This window comes from Ranitomeya variabilis, chromosome 5 (assembly GCF_051348905.1).
Source record: "Ranitomeya variabilis isolate aRanVar5 chromosome 5, aRanVar5.hap1, whole genome shotgun sequence".
NCBI lineage: Eukaryota > Metazoa > Chordata > Amphibia > Anura > Dendrobatidae > Ranitomeya > Ranitomeya variabilis.
This window is the reverse complement of record NC_135236.1, coordinates 376,524,981-376,551,098: the sequence shown is the minus strand read 5'-3', so window position 1 is coordinate 376,551,098 and position 26,118 is coordinate 376,524,981. Positions and strand designations below refer to the sequence as shown.

The following is a 26,118-nucleotide window of genomic DNA, read 5'->3' as shown; positions in this document are numbered from 1 at the left end:
CCACTTCTCTGATAGCAGATTTTACCAAAGCATCTGCCAATCATCAAGAAGTTAAGCCATGTATTCTCATCTGTTCTTGTAATTTCTTAGGAACATCATTCTGAGCCGGACCAGACGACACACTTATATGTCAGAAGCCCATAGTGATCACATTCAAATGCTACATATTACAGCACATTGGGCGAAAATTTAGTTGGTCTTCAAAAATGTAATGTCATCAGAGGACACAGATATTTGGGATGACAAATAGTGTTGCTGTGATGTTTGTTGGTTAAGTCTCTTCGGTGTCAGCAATCACCCATCAGCGGAAGGAAAAAAACAAAAACCCTGGTTCCGTACCCAGTAACCAATGGATAAATCAGTAATTGGAAGCATATTCAAAATCAGGAGCATTCATTACAAGCCATGAAGATACACACTGTAGACTAGATCCCAACACAAATGTTGACATCTTGTGAACAGGCTTCATTTGAGCTGCAATATGCCAAGCACACATTTAAGATTTCCATCTGGTATCTGTTCTAGTCACATCATATCACTTGACAGGTAGAAATCTTTCTTTTTATGTCTGATGCAATTGTGACATCTGGGATGGCTTTATTCATTGCTAATTAGGAGGAATCCCATTACAAACTCCGACAAACTAATTCCATGAATCCACTGAAGGTCATCCACTTCTTCCTGTACAGAGGACTGGAGACAGCACTGATTGTCTGATCAGAGAATTTGCTGACATCTCTAGTCTCTCATTTCCAGAATCAATTTGTTTACTGCCAGGCTAAGTACATTTTACAATGTTGCAACTTTTGGGCATTGATTGTACATTTCATTTTACAGACATTCTTTTTCCTCATTTTACAGATTAATTTGTCTAAAAAATGTCTTATCCCTTCAACAATGATCAATGTAACTCTTTAAGTGGTATCATGAGCTTTTTTATTCTTAAAAGAGTTTTCCAGCAAACAAAAAGAGAGAGAAAAATGTATGAAAAAAAATCCGTATTCTAGGTGCCTTTGAGCATGTGGGTAATAAGCTTCACACTGCTGTGACCTGCAGATATCTACGTGGCAGTCATTTTTATGTACTAGGGATTACCCTCCCTATACAAACAAATGTTATTTTATAATTAAAGATCACTAGTAATTTATTAATGAAGACTAGAGATCAGCGAATCTTTTAAAATTTGAATTTGCCAGCTTTGACAAATCTTTTCAAAATATTTAATTTGCTGCAAATCAATTTTTCGCATATTGAAAGTATTGCTCCAAGCCTCCAATAGCTGTGACACTATGACACTGTGAGGTCTACCAAGACTATTTACAATCCTTTTCAAGACACAAAGAGGAACCTGTAATGAAGCTCTGTTCATGACAGCTTGGCAGCTCTTAATAGGGCTTCTACAGATAGGCTTTGCCCAAGCCATTCCATTTAGCAAATCTCAGGAGTACTATTGTGTTCACCCGTTAACTCCTATACATAGTTACATAGTTATTAAGGTTGAAGGAAGACTTTAAGTCCATTTAGTTCAACCCATAGACTAACCTAACATGCCCTAACATGTTAATCAAGAGGAAGGCAAAAAAAAAACATGTGGCAAAGAGTAAGCTCCACATTGGGGAAAAAAATTCCTTCCCGACTCCAGATACGGCAATCAGACTAGTTCCCTGGATCAACGCCCTGTCAAGGAATCTAGTGTATATACCCTGTACATTATATTTTTCCAGAAAGGTATCCAGTCCCCTCTTAAATTTAAGTAATGAATCACTCATTACAATATCATATGGCAGAGAGTTCCATAGTCTCACTGCTCTTACAGTAAAGAATCCGGGTCTGTTATTATGCTTAAACCTTCTTTCCTCCAGACGTAAAGGATGCCCCCTTGTCCCTGTCTCAGTCCTCTAATAACCTTGGTTGCTCTTCTCTGCACCTGCTCTAGTTCAGCTATGTCTTTCTTATACACTGGAGACCAGAACTGTGCACATTATTCTAAGTGTGGTCGAACTAGTGACTTGTATAGAGAAGGAACCCTGTTGACAAAGCCATTCCGCGAAACGCGCGTCCGGGGCCGACGGGTGAAATGCAGATTGCTCCCCTCTGAATTTACTAATGGGTAAGTGTGCAATTTTAACTATCGATATGTTGTAACGGTGGGCTGTGGACCTTGTGCTCTATATAGGGCACGGTAGATTGTGTATTTTACACTGCCTGTGATAGTGCCCCAGCTGACACCTTTTTCTGATTTTTTGCACCATCACTCATGTTTGGGATGTATTTTGTAGTATGCATCTGATCCGGCTACGTCTAAGTCTCCCACTTGATACCTCTGCTTTATTGTGTATTGGATATGTTAATAATGATTGTATTTTAACATTTGTTATTGTGTAATTTATCTAATAAAAATTTGTTCTGGTTTTTAATATGATGATTTGGATCTATGTACTCCTTGTCTTGTGTTTTATGACTTGTATAGAGGTAAAATGATGTTCTCCTCATGAGCATCTATGCCTCTTTTAATGCATCCCATTATTTTATTTGCCTTTGTAGCAGCTGCCTGACACTGGCCACTGAATATGAGTTTGTCATCCACCCATACACCCAGGTCTTTTTCATTAACGGTTTTGCCCAGAGTTTTAGAATAAAGCACATAGTTATACATCTTATTACTTTTACCCAAGTGCATGACCTTACATTTATCCCTATTAAAGCTCAATTGCCATTTATCAGCCCAAGCTTCTAGTTTACATAAATCATCCTGTAATATAAAATTGTCCCCCTCTGTATTGATTACCCTGCAGAGTTTAGTGCCATCTGCAAATATTGAAATTCTACTCTGAATGCCCCCTACAAGGTCATTAATAAATATGTTAAAAAGAAGAGGGCCCAATACTGACCCCTGTGGTACCCCACTGCTAACCGCGACCCAGTCCGAGTGTGCTCCATTAATAACCACCCTTTGTTTCCTATCCCTGAGCCAGCTCTCAACCCACTTACACATATTTTCCTCTATGCCCATTATTCTCATTTTATGTATCAACCTTTTGTGTGGCACCGTATCAAAAGCTTTTGAAAAGTCCATATACACTACATCTGCTGGGTTCCCTTGGTCCAGTCCGGAACTTACCAGTCTATGATTGGCTGTGCTATACCATGTGATGTGACAGTTGCAAGACATCACTGGGTAGCCCAACCAGCTGCCCCCAAAGTCATGTGAGCCTTCTCTGTCTGATGTAATCTTCTGTAATGTGTAAAATAGAGGGACCATTTTAGGCAATTCATGCAAATTGAATCACAAATTGTTTGAATATGCTGAGTTCATCAAATTCTTACAAATGTTACGTATAGGAAAGAAATATATCTTGGTCCCGTGTTAGCCAGTAGATAGAAAAATATTTAGAATTGAGAGTCCTCAATGGTTGATACCTTTTAATGGCTAACTGAAAAGATGGTAACAAATTACAAGCTTTCGAGACTACTCAGGTCTCTTCATCAGGCATAGACTAATACAAATTTTGAAGAATCACATATTTATACACAATACAGCCCAGAAATAATGCCATAGATGAGACAGGTGGTCGCATCACTAAACAGCACCATACCCAAATCATAGGACAATAAAACATTCACACTCCTTATCTATGAACTGTTCCAATACAACTGTATATGACTTTCACATAATGGTAGTTCTGCTTCACATCACCTGTCTTATTTATGGCATTATTTCGGTGCTGTATTTTGCATAAATATGTGATTCTTCAAAATTTGTATTAGTCTATTACTGATGAAGGGGCCTGAGTAGTCTCGAAACCTTGCAATTTGTTACCATCTTTTCAGTTAGCCATTTAAAGGTATCAACCACTGAGGACTCTCAATTCTAAATATTTTTTTCTACAAATTTTACACACATTCAATTCACAACAAATCTATTCATACATTTCTAATAATGACAAATTCCTTATTTTTATTTATATTTCCAAAGAACCCCTTTACGTTAGTTTGTTTTGGTATGACCTTAACTACTACTATATATATAAGCATTGTTGTACATCATGCTTATTATGTTTCTTTCAGTACAGTTATTATTTATTTAATTCTTGTCACCTAATTAATACATAGTGCAGATGAAAAAAAAAACACATTTCTATGAAGGGGTTGGAAAGAACAAGGCAAAGGAGTATAGGTGCATCCATAATGCATCATCCAGTCTACCTCACAGAGCAAATGTTCCCTTCCTGTTCCTGATCATCAATAATAACCTACATCAACATTCAGAATAAGAACGTTACACATGCATATAAGTGTTTACAATTTCTTCTTAAGAAGCCTCTAACCCTTTTTTTAAGCCATGGATTGTTCCCACCATGAACAGCTCCTGAGGTAGACTATTCCACAGATTACCATTTCATATGGTATGAAAGCCTTGTCTCCTCTGGATATTAACCCCTTCATGACCTTGGGATTTTCCGTTTTTCCGTGTTCGTTTTTCACTCCCCTCCTTCCCAGAGCCATAACTTTTTTATTTTTCCGTCAATTTGGCCATGTGAGGGCTTATTTTTTGTGGGACGAGTTGTACTTTTGAACAACATCATTGATTTTAGCATGTCGTGTACTAGAAAACAGGAAAAAAATTCCAGGTGCGATGAAATTGCAAAAAAAGTGCAGTCCCACACTTGTTTTTTGTTTGGCTTTTTTGCTAGGTTCACTAAATGCTAAAACTTGCCATTATGATTCTCCAGGTCATTACGAGTTCATAGACACCTAACATGACTAGGTTATTTTTTATCTAAGTGGTGAAAAAAAATTCCAAACTTTGCTAAAAAAAAAAAAAAAATTGCGCCATTTTCCGATACCCGTAGCGTCTCCATTTTTCATGACCTGGGGTCGGTTGAGGGCTTATTTTTTGCGTGCCAAGCTGGCGTTTTTAATGATACCATTTCGGTGCAGATACATTCTTTTGATCGCCCGTTATTGCATTTTAATGCAATGTCACGGCGACCAAAAAAATGTAATTCTGGCGTTTCTAATTTTTTTCTCGCTACGCCATTTAGTGATCAGGCTAATGCTTTTTATTGATAGATCGGGCGATTCTGAACGCGGCGGTACCAAATATGTGTAGGTTTGATTTTTTTTTATTGATTTATTTTGAATGGTCGAAAGGGGGGTGATTTAAACTTTTATTTTTTTTTATTTTTTTCACATTTTTTTTACTTTTTTTTTTTACTTTTGCCATGCTTCAATAGCCTCCATGGGAAGCTAGAAGCAGGCACAGCGCGATCGCCTCTGCTACATAGCAGCGATCTGATGTTCGCTGCTATGTAGCAGAAAATTAGGTGTGCTGTGAGCGCTGACCACAGGGTGGTGCTTATGGAGCACCCCCACACCGCCGCAGGGCCGAGGGGTACCCGGAGCCGGGCCTCTGGGACTCAGTCCTGGGGTTGTCACGGTGGCTAGACCCGGTCCGTGGCCCTGTCTGTCAGTGGGGGACGTCCGGTGAAATAAGTGGTGTTGTAACGGTGCAGTTGTGGGGTGCAGGTCGCGGTAAATAACGAGGACACCAGGTTGCAGTCTCTTTACCTCTTTACTGAAGATCTCTGAGTCCTCAGTCCAGAATATGGTTCACCAGGCTGCGCAAGTCCGGCCGGTCCAATGGCACTTCCAGAGTTCTCTTCACAGGAGGAAATCTGTGCCTTCCCCCTAGCGCTATGTGTTGTAGTCCTTCCCTGCTGTGCTTACGGAAAGTACCCCACAACTGTTGTGTCTGTTTCTGATGTTCCCTCACAACTCGATTAGATGATGTTCTGCTAATCTTCCGTCCCTCCCTGAGGTTCGGGTAGGAACGGCACCCGTTTGACGGGTAGGCCTGGAGTTCTTCCGGGACCCTAGAGACGCCCCTCTCCCGCAATTGCCTCCCAAGACTTCATAGGTGATTTGAGTTAGACAGCCCGCCTGAGACTGACTGCCCTGCCGCTGTTTAGAGTATTGCTTGAAGCTGAATGTTATAATACTCCCTCGGCGTTCCGGCCACCGGTAGTGCGCCTCAGTAGGATGTTGCTTCGGTCTTACAGCACGACTCCTACTGGTATTTCTCCTTTGCGTGATCCCGTTTCTCACTGAGCACAATCTATCTCGCTTCTAGTCCTTTCTTGGGTACCGCCGCTACCCGGAGCAGGCACGGTCCCGTTACGTTCGTTCTCGTTGCCAAGCCTCTGTCAGGATCCCACCCCTGACAGAGACCCTACTGTATCTTCCCCTACAACACCCTCTGCCACAAGGTGTTGCCTGGTTCCAACCCAGTCAGCTTTCTGATCTAACTTCCTGCCTGACCCCCAGTTTACCCACTATGGTGGGGAGTGGCCTAATGAATAGCACCCTTAGCTCCCCCCGGAGGCCCGGCTGTGAAATGTATTGGTGTCTGTGATACCTGATCAGATGAACTCCTTCAGTGCCATCGGACGCACCATAGCTCCCCATAGTGGCGGAACCACAGTACTGCAACGACCAGGACTCTGGGGCGCTGCACTCCCCCCTGGTTAAACACAGTACTCCGGGACTGGGAAGAAAACAACAATACAAGTTTAGCAAAAAGACATACAATTTTGTTGAGTGCAATAACAATAAGTATACTTGAACAGGCTTCCCTTTATGGGAGGTAAGGACACTTGAACGTTACAAACATGGTTAGATAACATAGCAACATGCTATAAATAACTCTTCTTACCCAACCGGGTATTTTACTAAGTGCAACAACTGCTGAACAATACTTTAACATTGTCTTTAAGGACATACACTCTGTATCCACTAAAGACCTTCCCATAATCACATTATAAGGTAATTTTAACTTTTTCATTCTCCTTCTTTAAATCTGCAGGACCGCCTGTCCTATCGGCACCAGACCTACTGCCTCTCCTTTCTGTTACAGGATCGTCCCGTTCAGCCAGGACCTACTGCCTTTTCAACTGCTATACATAGTATAGGACATAACATACATTCAGTTTTAGAAGCTTTGAGCCATCTACGTATGGCTCCTAGGAGGACTCACTACCTAACCCCTACGGGTTCACTTTCTGTCCTCTGTAACACATTACTAACTCTTTCTTAACTTTCTATGGAGGACTCAGGGTTTACCTTCTATCCCCATTTTCTTATCAACATTATCAACTATCTTCTTAGATCATCAACCTTCATTAATACTTTCTTACTTCCGACTATGCAGGACACTCTGTCTACCCCTAGGGGCCTACTGCACCTTCCTTCTGTCTCTCAATCTTTCTTCTAAGGAACATTATCAGCATTTCTTTACAGTTAACCAGTTGGATACATATAACTTTTACATGTAAGTATCATCATTTTCTCTTATCAAACATCATTGCTATCTATCAGTCTTAAAGCAATACCATTTCTTTAAGTGCAACACGTGAACATCCCCTTTAAGAGGGGACCAAGTCTTTAGGAGGTAGCATTTGTTCTCTAGCTACCAGTCCTTTCTCAGCAAAAGCTCCGGTATGGTATCTTCACAAAGAGTCTTTAAGTAAAACCAGTAGGAAACACCCTTAAGAAGGTGTAAACTATTTACAAAGAAGAGTTTGTATCATGCACGGTCCATGATTACTGCAGTTCTTTCAACTTGTGCAAACTTGAGGAAAAATAAACAAACAAGAAGGATCCCGGGTCAGCAGAGGGATCCCTAGGAATTAACCCTGGACGGGTTTAGCAGCAAACAATCAGGAAACACAAACAGTTAAACCAAGAACTATATACATTTTTAAAGCATTCATGCTTACTCATTCTTCGGGGAGGAAGGTGGTTTCCTCCCGGGCCTCACCAGACCAACGGGTCGTCCGGCTGGTTCAAGGATCGGGTCCCGCCCCAACAACGACAGGATCCCCCGCCGGGATGTTCTTTTTACCGAGGATCCGGCACGCCCCCACGGTGCATGGTAGGTCCGGGTCCCTCGCTGCTCCCCAGGATTGGGTTCTGTTGTCTTATCGGTGGGAGGTTTCTCTTCGGAAGTTGCAGCGGCGGCCTGAAGCGCAACGCACCGCTGGACGCCCCGCGCCATCCAGCCCGCTTCGCTGGTTGCCCTCCTCCACCTGGTATAAGTGACGGCATCACCCGGCTCCAGGTCGCGATCAAATCTTCCACTGCAAGGCTCCACCTCTTCTCGGTCCACGTGGACTTGTAGCGGCTCCCCGATCTCCTGGATAACCCCGCGTCCATATTGGGGGTTAAAGGAGACCACTACACCCCAGTGGGACAAGGGGGGCTCCGCAACAGTGAGTAAGTCTACCTGGGGTACCGGTTGTGGCCGGGCTCGCCATGCAGCCATCATGTGCCGCAGGTGTTCGGCTTCAGGCATGAGCTTCAAGCCTGGTGTCAGCGGCGCACTTCCAGCCGCGACCGGGTTGAGAGGATCAAGGGACATTGGAGACAAGCAGACCTCCGTGGGCTGGCCCAGCCGAGCAGTCACTCGAGCATCGGCCTCCAGGCGAGCAGCGATCCGCCGGGCCTCGGCTGCGGCCATGCACTCTTCCGACGGCGGCCTGGGGGGTCGGCCCATCGTTGGCTCCGTAAGGGTCAGCTCCAGCAGCGGCGGCATATCCTGAGCCACACCGGGCTGTCCAGCCTCTCTCGGAGTTCGACCATCCCCATGCGGTGCTTCTGGTGTCGCCATCTTTATCTCCTCTCCAATGTCTTCTTCCCGCGGTCTCTTTCGTGGGCGGCTCCGTCTCCATGGTCTCCACCCTCCAAACAGGATCAAGAGGCGGACCTCGGCTGTTGACGGACACGTCCTCAGGACCAAGAAATGTTTAGACTGGGCGGCCATTGTTCTTCGCGCACTCTAGCTCGTCTACGCCCACTCCACGCCCCTTCTCTTCTCCTGCGCTTCTCCTCAGCGCTGCAATGGCGGCGGTTTTGGCGGCAATCCTTGTAGTAATGGCAGCACACAGTCTCTCAATAAAGTTACAGTCCAAGCACAACGAATCACAGTTCCAAGGCACACATGACCTGATTCTTCAGGCTTAAGTAGATCCTGTTCGTGACGCCAAGTTTGGAGCGCCCCCACACCGCCGCAGGGCCGAGGGGTACCCGGAGCCGGGCCTCTGGGACTCAGTCCTGGGGTTGTCACGGTGGCTAGACCCGGTCCGTGGCCCTGTCTGTCAGTGGGGGACGTCCGGTGAAATAAGTGGTGTTGTAACGGTGCAGTTGTGGGGTGCAGGTCGCGGTAAATAACGAGGACACCAGGTTGCAGTCTCTTTACCTCTTTACTGAAGATCTCTGAGTCCTCAGTCCAGAATACGGTTCACCAGGCTGCGCAAGTCCGGCCGGTCCAATGGCACTTCCAGAGTTCTCTTCACAGGAGGAAATCTGTGCCTTCCCCCTAGCGCTATGTGTTGTAGTCCTTCCCTGCTGTGCTTACGGAAAGTACCCCACAACTGTTGTGTCTGTTTCTGATGTTCCCTCACAACTCGATTAGATGATGTTCTGCTAATCTTCCGTCCCTCCCTGAGGTTCGGGTAGGAACGGCACCCGTTTGACGGGTAGGCCTGGAGTTCTTCCGGGACCCTAGAGACGCCCCTCTCCCGCAATTGCCTCCCAAGACTTCATAGGTGATTTGAGTTAGACAGCCCGCCTGAGACTGACTGCCCTGCCGCTGTTTAGAGTATTGCTTGAAGCTGAATGTTATAATACTCCCTCGGCGTTCCGGCCACCGGTAGTGCGCCTCAGTAGGATGTTGCTTCGGTCTTACAGCACGACTCCTACTGGTATTTCTCCTTTGCGTGATCCCGTTTCTCACTCAGCACAATCTATCTCGCTTCTAGTCCTTTCTTGGGTACCGCCGCTACCCGGAGCAGGCACGGTCCCGTTACGTTCGTTCTCGTTGCCAAGCCTCTGTCAGGATCCCACCCCTGACAGAGACCCTACTGTATCTTCCCCTACAACACCCTCTGCCACAAGGTGTTGCCTGGTTCCAACCCAGTCAGCTTTCTGATCTAACTTCCTGCCTGACCCCCAGTTTACCCACTATGGTGGGGAGTGGCCTAATGAATAGCACCCTTAGCTCCCCCCGGAGGCCCGGCTGTGAAATGTATTGGTGTCTGTGATACCTGATCAGATGAACTCCTTCAGTGCCTTCGGACGCACCATAGCTCCCCATAGTGGCGGAGCCACAGTACTGCAACGACCAGGACTCTGGGGCGCTGCACTTACAGCTGCCGGGGATGAGTAACCATATAGGTCTCAAGGACCTCTATGGTTACTATTCTGCAGCATCGCCGACCTCCGATCATGTGACGGGGGTCGGCGATGCCATCATTTCCGGCCGCCCGGCCGGATGCGGTAGTTAAATGCCGCTGTCTGCGTTTGACAGCGGCATTTAACTAGTTAATAGGCGCGGGCAGATTTCGATTCTGCCCGCGCCTAATACGGGCACATGTCAGCTGTTCAAAACAGCTGACATGTCCTGGATTGATGCGGGATCACCGCCGGAGCCCGCATCAAAGCGGGGCTTCTGACCTCGGATGTACTATCCCGTCCGAGGTCAGAAAGGGGTTAAACATTTCTTTCTCCAATGCACTCTTGTTTTTTGAGGGGGTATAACACGAAACGCTTTTGACCATATTTTTTTGCATTGGTCATTTATGTACTGGTATAAGTTAACCATGTCCATCCTTAGACATCTATTCTCAAGACTAAATAAATATTATTTTAATCTTTCCTCATAACTAGGATTCTCCATGTATCGTATCAGTTTTGTGGCTCTTCTTTATTGTCCAAGTACTGTAAATCCTGATACACTGTACAACGCTATGTTTTCTACCATGGATTTGACTTCAAATGAATTACAAGCAGATTTTGGTTGAGGATTTTGATTTAGTTCAGGATTTTACCCTACTGCATCTCGAACATTACAAAGGGTGTAATCCACCATGAATATCTGAACAGTAATCAGCATGTTGCAGATTTATAAATATTCCTCATACTTTGATTTTTGTGTGGAATTTTTCCAGTTAATGTTGAGGAGGTTTTGACAACTACAGCAAATCCTGTGCATATGAACATGGCATAAACGTATTACATATTGGCAAGGTCAACCAGAGATCCGGTTTCTACTTGAGCTACATGGCTTCATGAGTATCTTCATACACTTGTATGCTATGCAGAATGCATGCCCATTAGTTCATGTCAATTTTTGTGTGCTGAATACCATTAAATGTTTTTATTTGTAACAGCCTGATCATCAAGCCTGTTGAAGGCACCTATTTTACAATGGCATCATTATTCCTGTCATGAAAGTACCACTTTCTATCAAAAAGAAACTCATTATATATTTTTTTAGAGGTTATGAAGACAACTCATTTTAAAAGGAAACTGGTCACCCGATTCATGCTGCCCAAAACACAGGAAGCATGAATCAGAGCCTGACTGTACGATTGCAGCCATGTACACAGTAATCACCTCTGGAATACATCAACGTTTCAGAGAAATTATGCTTTAACCTCTTCCAGATATTGGATATGTGGGTACGTCATTTTTAGACTTACCTGTATGTCATGGCAATCGTAAAGGTACAGGAGCTGGAACTCAAGTTAAGTGATAGCCAAGTCCTAGCTGCCCACACAGTCAGGGAACCCCTCCCGGCTGTTTAATCATCTAAATACCACAATAAATAGTGACAGCAGCATTTAGTAGGATAGGAGAGAGAGGGGGCTTCCTCTCCCTTCTGATTGTCACCCATATGATGTAATCGTGGGCTACAAATCGTTGTCATGGGAACCAGAGGTCAAATGATGACCTCTGGGTCTGCCAGCTACGGTGGCCTATGAACTGAAGAGCAAAAAAGCACACAGAGGGTCTTATCCATTTTAAAATTAAAAAACTAATAAAAGGTTTTGATAGCCCGGTAAAGTTGCATTCACACAATGTAAAGGCAGATCCATGGGTCATCTGACTGGTAAAATGTGTTTACGTCCTGAAGAAGAACCATGAAAATGCATCAACTAATAAAAAACAGCAAAACATATTTTTGTGTATCCTGGATCTGCATTTCTACCCACCAGCAGTGCGGAATATCCATGTTTATTCCCCTATAAGCTATGGTGTCCTATGAAGCCAAGCAAGCAGCACGATCTAAAAGGCATTCTGTCAGTGTAACACTGACAGCTATGACGCATTGCAATGCTTGTGCATTGCAATGCATTATATCAGTAATCAGAGTAATAGAAGTTAAAGTCCCATAGAGGTACTAAGTAAAAAAGTGAAAAAAAAATTCTAACCAATAATTGGTCTCAGACTATCCCATTTCCACATAGGTTAGGGGCAATAGGAATGACATTTTGGAAGTATTAGGTTGCGAGGTCTCAGTTTCATTTAGAACTAGCTGAAGAGCCTGGCATTGACCGGACATAGTAACTAACTGTGGCTAGTTATAACCAATTATAATAATTATATTGCACATAAAGCACAGCTTTCCTCCTTCATAGTTGCCTCCACTGGCAGCACCTCACACTCCTCTTCCATATACAATTGGAAACACTTGATCCCAAGAGAAATTGGACTAATTGCAATAATGCATATCTAATACACATGTCTGCATTTGAGGATGTGATTTTCCTCACCAACTCTTGTCATGATCCTATAGGCATAGAAGTTCATGGCCGACACTTCTTGAAAAAAACTTCTCTTTTTGCACCAAATGATGTCATTTGGAAGCAGGAGTTGTACTTCCTGATGGGGCTATGTGGAGTGGGCATGGCTTGATACATACACACACACAGAGACATACATACACTCAGCTTTATATATATATATATATATATATATATATATATATAGATAGATAGATAGGTCGGTCCCTGATATCCTTACAATAAAATTATCCTAATTAGTCAATGCTTGGACATGCATTGTAGTTGTAATAGTCATTCTAGTAAGGAGGCTTCTACCATTGGTGTCTGTCTTTTCTTGGGCTGCGGAAGGGCTATAGGCTCAGTCTTCCCCAGTGTTCCACCGCACCATATTCCAGGACACATAATCAGACCCATAGGCAGTATTGGCGGAGATGACACATATATACTTTTGGGTGAGTCTATAATTGTCCCCACGCTGCTACTAGGGCTGGAGATCATGTTACACAGGTCAAATTTGTAACTGACTACAAAGTCTGAGGTATTAAATCAGAAAGTGGTAACTAGATCCCCATTCTTTCTCTCTTGGGACATAGCCCTTGATGAGCCCCCATTTATCAAGGCAAAAAGGATAAAGCACAGGTTATTAATCCACATCATTAGGTAACTTTCTTGGGCTAAGCTATTTTCTTGCAGTGTGAGGCGTGCATCCAGTTGTGCTTTCCTTTGAGATTTATGGCTGTCTCAGTTGTCTGCAAAACTTGGAAGAGCCCATCAAATCGAGGCTGAAGGGCTCTTCTGACCACCCCCCACCTGGCTGCAGGCGGTGGCTCCCACAGAATCAGGATCGGGAAGAGTAAACCCTAGAGTATATGTCAGACAAGCATTTTGTAAGTGCATTAACATAAGAAGACAGCCTGTCATGCTGTGGAAAATACAACCCTAGAGTAAAGGCTGACCCAAATAACACCTCATATGGGCTGAGATCTGTCTTTTGTTGGGAGTATAACCTATTGAGAAGAGTGCAAACATTCTGTCCATGGTCTGCCCATTTCAGCAATAGCTTTTTGGATTTTCAGGGTCCCATTAAATATCTCTGCTCTACTGCTACTTTGTGGATGGTACTGACTATGAAAGGCCTGTTCCACTCCCAGGGTGAATATTGTTTCCTGTATTACTTTGCCAGTAAAGTGGGTCCTCATTCACTCTGTGTGGTCTGAGGCACCCCATATCTGCAGATGAATTCAGAGATTAGTTTCTTCGCTGTAGTCTTGGAGGTGGCTTTACACACGGGGTATGCTACTGGCCATCCTGAGAAGAGGTTGACACACAGTAGTATATACTTGTAGGTTTGCATCTTGGGAAGTTGAATGTAGTCTATCTGAAGACAATGGAAAAGATACAAGGGCCTCAGTGTGTGTCTCATAGGCGTCTTGGTGTCGCATCCCACATTGTTGAGCACACAAGTCAAACAGGCTTGATCTTGTTTGGCTGCAGTGGCACTGAACCCAGGAGCATAATGACTGTGGACTGTTTATCTTCGGTCTTTTACATCAGGAATACTGGACTGGAGAGGTAAACCAGGGGGCATCTTACCTTTCACTATGGTCTCCTACTCTGTCATTCCATGCCTGACTTATATATAATCAACCGAAAACCATCAGACCCTACATTTAGGGGCCGGAACCATATGGGTTTCCTTAGTACAGCAAAAGGCTGCTGCCGGCAATCACCAATATCGCTGGATACAATCAATTTAGTCATTACAATCCAACCCCACGTACAAATGAAATGCCAAATCCACACTTTCCATACAACATACAACACAGGAATTCAACACAGTGCACAAGGTTTCCTCAGGGTTTTTTGGCTGACCGTAATGGACCCACTTACTATGAACAGATCGAATGACCTGCGACACACCCAAAACACTCCAAAACCAAGACAGAAATTGCAAATTTGGATAGTATAAGAATAAAGCTTCTTACCTTTTGTAGCTGTCCCCTGGAGGCCAGCAAAGCGTTTGGATCAAGTGGTCCTTTGAAATAGTGGATCCCTGTTCGTTGTGCCAGGTTTTGTCGTCGCCATGTAATGTGGGACGTTTTGAGACGTTGTGCCTGCTCCAAATTAAAATATAAAATCCAAGTATGTATAGGAAAGAAGTACCACGCAGACACATTCTTATGTATGAAAGCAGAACTCTATTATATCATCAATCACTCTTTATATAGGTTTTTAATCTACATACAGTACAGACCAAAAGTTTGGACACACCTTCTCATTTAAAGATTTTTCTGTATTTTCATGACTATTAAAATTGTACATTCACACTGAAGGCATCAAAACCATGAATTAACACATGTGGAATTATATACTTAACAAAAAAGTGTGAAACAACTGAAATTATGTTTTATATTCTAGGTTCTTCAAAGTAGCCACCTTTTGCTTTGATGACTGCTTTGCACACTCTTGACATTCTCTTGATGAGCTTCAAGAGGTAGTCACCAGGAATGGTTTTCACTTCAAAGGTGTGCCCTGTCAGGTTTAATAAGTGGGATTTCTTGCCTTATAAATGGGGTTGGGACCATCAGTTGTCTTGTGCAGAAGTCTGGTGGATACACAGCTGATAGTTCTACTGAATAGACTGTTAGAAGTTGTATTATGGCAAGAAAAAAGCAGCAAAGTAAAGAAAAATGAGTGGCCATCATTACTTTAAGAAATTAATGTCAGTCAGTCCAAAAAATTGGGAAAACTTTGAAAGTGTCCCCAAGTGCAGTGGCAAAAACCATCAAGCGCTACAAAGAAACTGGCTCACATGAGGACCGCCCCAGGAAAGGAAGACCAAGAGTCACCTCTGCTTCTGAGGATAAGTTTATCTGAGTCACCAGCCTCAGAAATCGCAGGTTAACAGCAGCTCAGACTAGAGACCAGGTCAATTCCACACAGAGTTCTAGCAGTAGACACATTTCTACAACAACTATTAAGAGGAGACTTTGTGCAGCAGGCCTTCATGGTAAAATAGCTGCTAGGAAACCACTGCCAAGTACAGGCAACAAGCAGAAGAGACTTGTTTGGGCTAAAGAACACAAGGAATGGACATTAGACTAGTGGAAATCTGTGCTTTGGTCTGATGAGTCCAAATTTGAGATCTTTGGTTCCAACCACCGTGTCTTTGTGCGACGCACAAAAGGTGAAGGATGGACTCTACATGCCTGGTTCCCACCATGAAGCATGGAGGAGGAGGTGTGATGGTCTGGGGGTGCTTAGCTGGTGACACTGTTGGGGATTTACTCAAAATTGAAGGCATACTGAACCAGCATGGCTACCACAGCATTTTGCAGCGGCAAGCTATTCCATCAGGTTTGCATGCATTTAGTTGGACCATCATTTATTTTTCAACAGGAAAATGACCCCAAACACACCTCCAGGCTGTGTAAGGGCTATTTGACCAAAATGGAGAGTGATGGGGTGCTACGCCAGATGACCTGGCCTCCACAGTCACCAGACCTGAACCCAATCGAGATGGTTTGGGGTGAGCTGGACCGCAGAGTGAAGGCAAAAGGGCCAACAAGTGCTAAGCATCTCTGGGAACTCCTTCAAGATTGTTGGAAGACCATTCCCGGTGACTACCTCTTGAAGCTCATGAATGGAATGCCAAGAGTGTGCAAAGCAGTCATCAAAGCAAAAGGTGGCTACTTTGAAGAACCTAGAATATAAGACATAATTTCAGTTGTTTCACACTTTTTTGCTAAGTATATAATTCCATATGTGTTAATTCATAGTTTTGATGCCTTCAGTGTGAATGTACAATTTTCACAGTCATGAAAATGCAGAAAAATCTTTAAATGAGAAGGTGCGTCCAAACTTTTGGTCTGTACTGTACATTGCAACAATATAATTGGGTTAGCTTATCTCTACATATGTGCTTGTATTAGCATATGTCTAATTGGCTAAAGTTAATACTGTCTACACCCACCTGAAGAGTTTAGGTGTGGTACCCTTGCTTTCACTTTGCTATGTTATCTCTATGTCCAATTAGATAAAGAAATTCCTGAGAACCCCTTATATGAAAATATACACAGACTCCATTTTGGAAAGCAAGGAGATGCATGTAGAATAACCACACAGTGTGCCTAAACCACATTCAGTGTCCATATATTTGGCATTTCTGCAGCAATAAGATCCTTCTTAATTTATGGGTGCGTGTCTCCAGACACACTAGCTGGGCATAATGAACAGGCACTACAATTTACCGGTCACTACAATGGCAGATTTGAAATTTTCACTCAGCAACATCCAGTGCTACTTGTTTCTGGAAAATAAACATGGAGTCAAAATCGTCACTATACCTGTAGATAAATTCCCACAGAGGTGTAATTTCCAAAATGGGATCACTTTAGTTGGAATTCTACTCTTCTGACAGTTAGAGGCTCTGTATGTGGATTCCACAAACTATTCTGTGAAAAATTGTACTCCAAGAGACGAATAGCATTCCTTCCCTCCTGAGTCTCGCCATGTGGCTAAGCAGTATTGTACAGCCACATATAAGGTATTGTCATATTTAGCAGAAATTGTAGGACACATTTTCTTGCCATTTTTACCTATTTCACCATGTGAAGCTGTAAAATCTGAGGCTACAACAAAATTTCTGTGCTAAAAATGTAATTATTTTTTCTTCACCGCCCAATGGTATAAAATTCTGTGACACACCCGTGGTGTCAATATGATCACTGCACCCTTAGATGAATTCATTCAGAAGTATAATTTGTAAAATGGGGTCACTTAAAGGGTAGTCCTGCTGTTGTGGCACCGCAAATCAAAACAGCAAAATCTGCTCTATAATATGGCGCTCCTTTACTTTTGAGCTTTTCACTGTGCCTGAAAGGCAGATCACGATTAATTCAGAAGAAATTGCACAACAAATTGTGAGGTCGATTTTATCCTATTAGCCCTTATAAAAAATGTTAAAAAATGTACTATATTTTGTGAATTATAAGAGGCACCGAGTTATAAAACACGTCCCAAATTTGGAGAAGGAAAATAGGAAAACTTTTTTAATAAAATGGTGGTGTGTAGTGTTGAGCATTCCGATACCGCAAGTATCGGGTATCGGCCTATACTTGCGGGTATCGGAATTCCGATACCGAGATCCGATACTTTTGTGGTATCGGGTATCGGTATCGAAACAACATTAATGTAATAATGTGTAAAAGAAAGAATTAAAATAAAAAATATTGCTATACTCACCTCTCCGACGCAGCCTGGACCTCACGGAGGGAACCGGCAGCGTTCTTTGCTTAAAATTCGCGCGTTTACTTCCTTCCGTGAAGTCCCGGCTTGTGATTGGTCGCGTGCCGCCCATGTGGCCGCGACGCGACCAATCACAGCAAGCCGTGACGTAATTTCAGGTCCTTCAGGATTTTAAAATTACGTTCTGGCTTGTGATTGGTCGCGTCGCGGTCACATGGGCGACGCGACCAATCACAAGCCGTGACGTCATGGGAGGCAGGACACGCGCGCATTTTAAAATGCGCGCGTGTCCTGCCTCCCGTGACGTCACGGCTTGTGATTGGTCGCGTCGCCCATGTGACCGCGACGCGACCAATCACAAGCCAGAACGTAATTTTAAAATCCTGAAGGACCTGAAATTACGTCACGGCTTGCTGTGATTGGTCGCGTCGCGGCCACATGGGCGGCACGCGACCAATCACAAGCCGGGACTTCACGGAAGGAAGTAAACGCGCGAATTTTAAGCAAAGAACGCTGCCGGTTCCCTCCGTGAGGTCCAGGCTGCGTCGGAGAGGTGAGTATAGCAATATTTTTTATTTTAATTCTTTCTTTTACACATTAATATGGATCCCAGGGCCTGAAGGAGAGTTTCCTCTCCTTCAGACCCTGGGAACCATCAGGGATACCGTCCGATACTTGAGTCCCATTGACTTGTATTGGTATCGGGTATCGGTATCGGATTGGATCCGATACTTTGCCGGTATCGGCCGATACTTTCCGATACCGATACTTTCAAGTATCGGACGGTATCGCTCAACACTAGTGGTGTGTCTTATAATCCACTTTTACGGTAACCTACCTGGGGGTGGTGGGGCATGCTCCCAGGTGGCAGGGTTGCTGCTGCAGGTAAGCTGGTGGCAGGGGAGACAGGAGATGCTGCAGGCCCCAGGCTGATAGGAGGTGATGTTCGGCGGAAGTAGGAGTGAGGCAATGCTGTGGGCTCCAGGCTGGTAGGAGGTGGTGTTTGGCGGAGGTAGGAGTGGAAGTGGGATGATGCTGTGGGTCCCAGACTGGTAATGGGTGGTGAAAAACCAGATCCCTCACACTTTTTATGTGTTTCAATGCGGTGAACTCTGGGAATATGGCCTCCAGAGCTGGCATGTCAGGGGCTCTTCAAATGTGATATGACATCCGCAATCTATCTCAGCCAAGTTTGGGCTCCAGAATTCAGAACTCCTTCCATTTTGAGCCCAAACAGTAGTTTTCCACCACATATGAGGTATCAGTATACTCAGGATAAATTGCACAACAAATATTGAGTCTATTTTATGCTGTTACCCTTGTGAAAATGAAAAATTTGTGGTGCTAAAACAACATTTTTGTGGGGAAGATGCATTTTTTTTCATTTTCACGACTCAATATTAGAAAATCTGTGAAGCAACTGTGTGATCAAGGTATTCACCACAACTCTAGATAAGTTCCTTTAGGAGTGTAGTTTCCAAAATGAGGTCACTTGTGTAGGGTGGGTTTCCACTGATTAGGCACATCAGGGTCTCAGGAAATGCAACATGGTGTCTGCTATCTATTTCAACTAACTTTACGCTCCAAACGTCTAAGCCTAGCCGTGCACCCAAACAGTACTTTTCCACCACATATTGGGTACTCAGAAGAAATTGCACAACAAATCATATGGTCTATTTTTCCCGTTATCCTTGTGAAAATGGAAATTTTGGGGCTAAGGCAAAATTTTTGTGGGGAAAAAATAACATTTTATTTTTTTCCTTACACATTACTTTAATTTTTGTGAAGCACCTAAAGTGTTAATAAACTTCTTGAATGTGGTTTTGAGCAGTTTGAGGGGTGCAGATTTTTTAAATCGTGTCACTTTTGGGTAATTTTTTTATCACATAGGCCCCTTAAAGTCACTTCAAATGTCATGCAGTCTCTGAAAAAAAATTGGTTTTGTAAATTTTGTTGGAAAAATGAAAATCTTCTGATTGACTTTTATCCCTTCTAACTACCAAACAAAAAATATATTTAAAAAATTAGGCTGCTGTAAAGTAGACATGCGGCAAATGGTAATTATTATCTACTAGATGGTGGCCCGATTCTAACGCATCGGGTATTCTAGAATATGTATGTAGTTTATTTATGAAGATTTAAGAATAATGCAATGAATACACAGGATTTTAAATTTTAAATCCCGCTCCAATATTGCTGATTGGTCGTGGCCAGGCGTGACCAATCAGCGAAGCGTGGTTCAAATCCCATGCCAATTTGCGGCCGGACTGCGCCTGTTGCTGATTGGACGCAGCCTGCCAGGTGCAACCAATCACAGAAGCGGTGTTTAAATCCCGCGCCAATATCGCTGATTGGTCGTGCCTGGCCGGGCGAGACCAATCAGCGAAACGTGGTTCAAATCCCATGCCAATTCGCGGCCAGACTGCGCCTGTCGCTGATTGGTCACGGCCGGCTGGGCGCGACCAATCAGCAAAGCGGGGTTTAAATCCCACGCCAATATCGCTGATTGGTCGCGGCCGGCCGGGTGTGACCAATCAGTGAAGCGTTGCTCAAATCCCATGCCAATTTGCGGCCAGACTGCGCCTGAGCTGATTTGTTGCAGCCGGGCGTGACCAATCAGTGAAGCGGTATTTAAATTCCGCGCCAATATCACTGATTGGTCATGGCCTGGTGCGACCAATCAGCGAAACGTGGTTCAAATCCCACGTCAATTCGCAGCCGGACTGTGCCTGTTGCTGATTTGTCACGGACGGCTGGGCGCGACCAATCAGTGAAGCGGTGTTTAAATCCCACGCCAATATCATTGATTTGTCGTGGCTGGCCGGGCGCGACCAATCAGCGAAGCGTGGTTCAAATCCCATGCCAATTCGCAGCCGGACTGCACCTGACGCTGATTGGTCGTGGCCAGCCGGGCACGACCAATCAGCGAAGCGTGGTTCAAATCCTGCGCCTATTCGCAGCTGGACTGCGCTTGTCACTGATTGGTCACAGCCGGCTGATTGGTCACAGCCAATTGTCACTGATTAGTCACGGCCGGCTGGGCGTGACCAATCAGTGAAGCGGTGTTTAAATCCCGCGCCAATATCGTTGATTGGTCGCAGCCGGCCAGGTGCAACAAATCAGTGAAGTGGTGTTTAAATCCCGTGCCAATATCGCTGATTGGTCACAGCCGGCTGATTGGTCACAGCTAATTCGCGACCGGACTGCGCATGTCACTGATTTGTCACGGCCAATCAGTGAAGCAGTGTTTAAATCCATTGATTAGTCGCGGCTGGCCGGGCGAGACCAATCAGCAAAGCGTGGTTCAAATCCCGTGCCAATTCGCGGCTGGACTGCGCCTGTCACTGATTGGTCATGGCCAGCCGAGCAGGACCAATCAGCGAAGCGGGGTTTAAATCCCACACCAATATCGCTGATTGGTCATAGCCGGGTGCAACCAATCAGCAAAACGTGGTTCAAATCCTGCACCAATTCGCAGCCAGACTGCACCTGTCGCTGATTGGTCAAGGCCGGCCGGGCGCGACCAATCAGCGAAGCGTGGTTCAAATCCCATGCCAATTTGCAGCTGGACTGCGCCTGTCACTGATTGGTCGCGCCTGGCCAGGACCAATCAGTGAAGCGGTGTTTAAATGCCGTGCCAATATCGTTGATTGGTCGCGGCCGGCCGGGCGCAACCAATCAGCAAAGCGGTGTTTAAATCCCACGCCAATATCACTGATTGGTCACAGCCAGCTGGGCGTGACCAATCAGCGAAGCGTCATTCAAATCCTGCGCCAATTCGCAGCCAGACTGCGCCTGTCGCTGATTGGCCGTGGCCGGCCACAATCAATCAGTGAAGCGGTGTTTAAATCCTGCGCCAATATCGTTGATTGGTCGCAGCCGGCTGGGGCGCAACCAATCAGGGAAGCGGTGTTTAAATCCCACGCCAATATCGCTGATCGGTCACAGCCGGCTGGGTGCAACCAATCAGCAAAGCGTACAAATCCTGCGCCAATTCGTGGCTGGACTGCGGTGTTTAAATCCCGCGCCAATATCGTTGATTGATCACAGACGGCCGGGCACGACCAATCAGTGAAGCGGGGTTTAAATCCCATGCCAATATCGCTGATTGGTCGTGGCCGGTCGGGCACGACCAATCAGCGAAGCGGGGTTTAAATCCCGTGCCAATATTGCTGATTGGTCGTGGCCGGGTGCAACCAGTGAAAAGGGGTTCAAATCCCGTGCCAATTCGTGGCTGGACTGGGCCTGTCACTGATTGGTCGCGGCCGGCCACGACCAATCAGTGAAGCGGTGTTTAAATCCCACGCCAATATCGCTGATTGGTCGCGGCCGGCTGGGCACAACCAATCACCGAAGCGGTGTTTAAATCCCACACCAATATCGCTGACTGGTCGTGGCCGGGCACGACCAATCAGGGAAGAGTGGTTCAAATCCCGTGCCAATTCGCGGCTGGAATGTGCCTGTCGCTGATTGGTCGCGGGCGGCTGGCGCGACCAATCAGCGACGCGGGGTTTCTGTTACAGACAAACAGACAGAATTAGACGATTATATAGTAGATTTTGTGTGGTACAACTATTTGGTTTAATGGCATAAAAATTCTAAGTTTGAAAATTGCAAACAAAATGTACCACTACCATGAAGTACAACATGTCACTAAAACAATCTGACAATTACCAAAATATGTCGAATCATTTCAGAGTTATTGCCTCATAAAATGACGCTGATCAAAATTGTAAAATTTGGACTGGTCAGAAGGGTGAAAACAGACTCTGATTCCTGCTGCTGAAGGCTAGGGCAGCAAGAGTCAGGTGACAGGATCTCTTCAAAAATAAGCCTATGTAATGAGCCGCCAATTTTAATGGGCCTTAACTTCTTTTTTCTACTGTTATCATCAGGGAAAGCCACGTCTAGGACCGAGTTCACATTTGCTTCGGCAGGCCTCCGTTTGGCTGCATACTTTTTCCCTTCATATCCGCACAGGTGCGCATGCGTCCTGCGTACCTGTCTTTAACATTGGGTATGCAGGGACATGCGTTTTTCTGTGGATGCGTCCACACGCATCGTTTTGATGTGCCACCGAACGCAACATGCTGCGTTCCAGTGCGGTCGGCGGGCACGTCAAAACGATGCGTGCAGACGCATCCGCAGAGAAACGCATGTCCCTGCGTACCCAATGTTAAAGATAGGTATGCAGGACGCATGCGCAGCTGTGCGGATATGAAGGGAAAATGTACGCAGCCCTGCGAAGGGCTGCAGAATGCAAATGTGAACTTAGCCTAAGGCTTGCTATTTCCTACAAGATAAATGTAGGATTGTAGGATGCATGTTAGCCATTCATGATATGAATTAAATCCAGTGCATCCAAGCAATACATGGAAAGGCAGAGTCTTACAATGTGACTAATTACTCTGTCACATACCCGTGAATTTTGAATGCATAGCCAGTTTTGTCCTAAAAGGTTGTTAAAATACGATTTCATATTGTGAGACATCCCCTTTAAATTCTCGGAGATCACGCGAGCAACGAGTATATTCGCTCATCATCACTAATTAACACCTATAATTTATTTGGTTTATAGCTTGTTGTTTTGGAGACTGACCACTACTGCTAGACAGCAGAACATGTACAGTCCTAACAGACACTTTTCTATTGTGCATATAAGTAGGAATGAGCGGACCCATGGAAGTTCAGGTTCTGGTACATGACCCAAACTTTATTCCAAAGTTCGGTTTGGCTACCAGAACTGTACCTGAACTTGAATCAGAACCTAAACCCCATTGAAAACAATGAGGATCCGAACTTTACAGCTGAAAATTCTCTCTCTCTCAATGGACTTCCCCGGGACACCAAAAATTGCAACGGACTTCCAGGAGCAGTCCGTGTTCGGTGTTTACCACTGGACACTAACTGCCTGGTACAAACCCTGAACTTTTAAGTTCGGGTTCACTCATCTCTACTTATAAGCACTGTTTGAAGCTAGATCTGTGGAGCATGCTGCTACCTCCTAAGTGCAGTGCTTACAAGTTAGACAGAAGCATTGGGCCATCTCCAGCAATGAACTATAAACAAAAGTTTTAATATCTCAAGAATGTCTTCAGATTTTACTAAACAGTAAATTGCAGTTAACTTACAATTTCTGTCTGCTAATATAAATCTATGAAGATGGGATTAGCCATTTAAATAAATTATCAGCAATGCATGACTTTCTGCTCCATAATTGTATCCAACAGTTACAGCATCTCTTTTTTGTTTTTTGTATTTTTGAATACAGGTTCAAATAAGACAGTTATCTGATGAAAATAGTCTCATCCTGAAGACAGCTAAACTATATGGTTATGAAGTAGTTGATACATTCAGTATTACTATGGGGCGTTATAAGGAATTCCTGCAAGGAAAATGTGGCTGTCACTTTCATGAGGTATTTATCATTTTCATGTCCCCACCTTTAAATAGAGAACTAGATCCCCTTGCTCTCTATAAGATTATATAATCAGTACTTATTAAACAGGCATAAGTACATTATACAACAAAATAAATTACACAAATAATAAAATTGTCGCTCTATTACTCGATGTTCCTGTGATAATAATGCGCATACCCCTTGAGGTATTTTCCCACTTCAGACATTTCAGGACATCTCCTTACAAGTTGAAGATGTTTTTACTAAATTTGGAAGTTATCCCTATCCATAGAATAATGGTCATGGATAATTTTGCGTTCCCTTGAGTTCCGATTGCTGGTATTCTCCCATATGCTGAGAATGATACTTTAAATAGCCCCATTTGAATGAAGAAGAAGTAAGACATGCGCACCTCGGCTCCATTAGTTTTTATTTGGACCACTGAATATAGTTGGGTGTTGCACTTGGCTGGCCTTTGGCACTCCTATCAAGAGTGAATGGAGCAGAGCAGTGGCGTAACTACAAAGTTATGGGCCCCGGTGCGAACTTCCAAATGGGCCCCCCCCCCCCCCGCAGCCCTGCCATACAACTCATACAATTCATTATGGCCCCATAGATACTCCATAGAAAGCTGTGCCATATATAATGCTCTGCACCGTTCATTATGGCCCCATAGATGCTCCATAGAAAGCTGTGCCATATATAATGCTCTGCACCGTTCATTATGGCCCCATAGATGCTCCATAGAAAGCTGTGCCATATATAATGCTCTGCACCGTTCATTATGGCCCCATAGATGCTCCATAGAAAGCTGTGCCATATATAATGCTCTGCACCGTTCATTATGGCCCCATAGATGCTCCATAGAAAGCTGTGCCATATATAATGCTCTGCACCGTTCATTATGGCCCCATAAGATGCTCCGCACAGCCCCTTGCCCCTTATAGTGCTGCACAAGCGTTATGGCCCCATAAGATGCTCCGCACAGTCACTGCCCCTTATAGTGCTGCACAAGTGTTATGGCCCCATAAGATGCTCCGCACAGTCACTGCCCCTTATAGTGCTGCACAAGTGTTATGGCCCCATACAGATGATCCATACAGTCACTGCCGACTGCCCCTTTTAGTGCTGCACAAGAGTTATGGCCCCATAAGATGCTCCGCACAGCCACTGCCCCTTTTAGTGCTGCACAAGAGTTATGGCCCCATAAGATGCTCCGCACAGCCACTGCCCCTTTTAGTGCTGGCGCTGCACAAGTGTTATGGCCCCATAAGATGCTCCGCACAGCCACTGCCCCTTTTAGTGCTGCACAAGAGTTATGGCCCCATAAGATGCTCCGCACAGTCACTGCCCCTTATAGTGCTGCACAAGTGTTATGGCCCCATAAGATGCTCCGCACAGTCACTGCCCCTTATAGTGCTGCACAAGAGTTATGGCCCCATACAGATGATCCATACAGTCACTGCCGACTGCCCCTTTTAGTGCTGCACAAGAGTTATGGCCCCATAAGATGCTCCGCACAGCCACTGCCCCTTTTAGTGCTGGCGCTGCACAAGTGTTATGGCCCCATAAGATGCTCCGCACAGCCACTGCCCCTTTTAGTGCTGCACAAGAGTTATGGCCCCATAAGATGCTCCGCACAGCCACTGCCCCTTATAGTGCTGCACAAGTGTTATGGCCCCATAAGATGCTCCGCACAGTCACTGCCCCTTATAGTGCTGCACAAGAGTTATGGCCCCATACAGATGATCCATACAGTCACTGCCGACTGCCCCTTTTAGTGCTGCACAAGAGTTATGGCCCCATAAGATGCTCCGCACAGCCACTGCCCCTTTTAGTGCTGCA

General features: G+C 44.8%; 1 protein-coding gene across 1 annotated transcript in view; it reads left to right on the top strand.

Moving 5' to 3' along the window:
* Positions 1-26,118, top strand: part of CPED1 (cadherin like and PC-esterase domain containing 1) — a 644,735-nt gene that overhangs the window by 608,823 nt on the left and 9,794 nt on the right. The window contains exon 21 of the mRNA XM_077264976.1: positions 24,145-24,291. Within this exon, the coding sequence (XP_077121091.1) occupies positions 24,145-24,291 (147 nt within the window). The remainder of the gene's footprint in view (positions 1-24,144; positions 24,292-26,118) is intronic.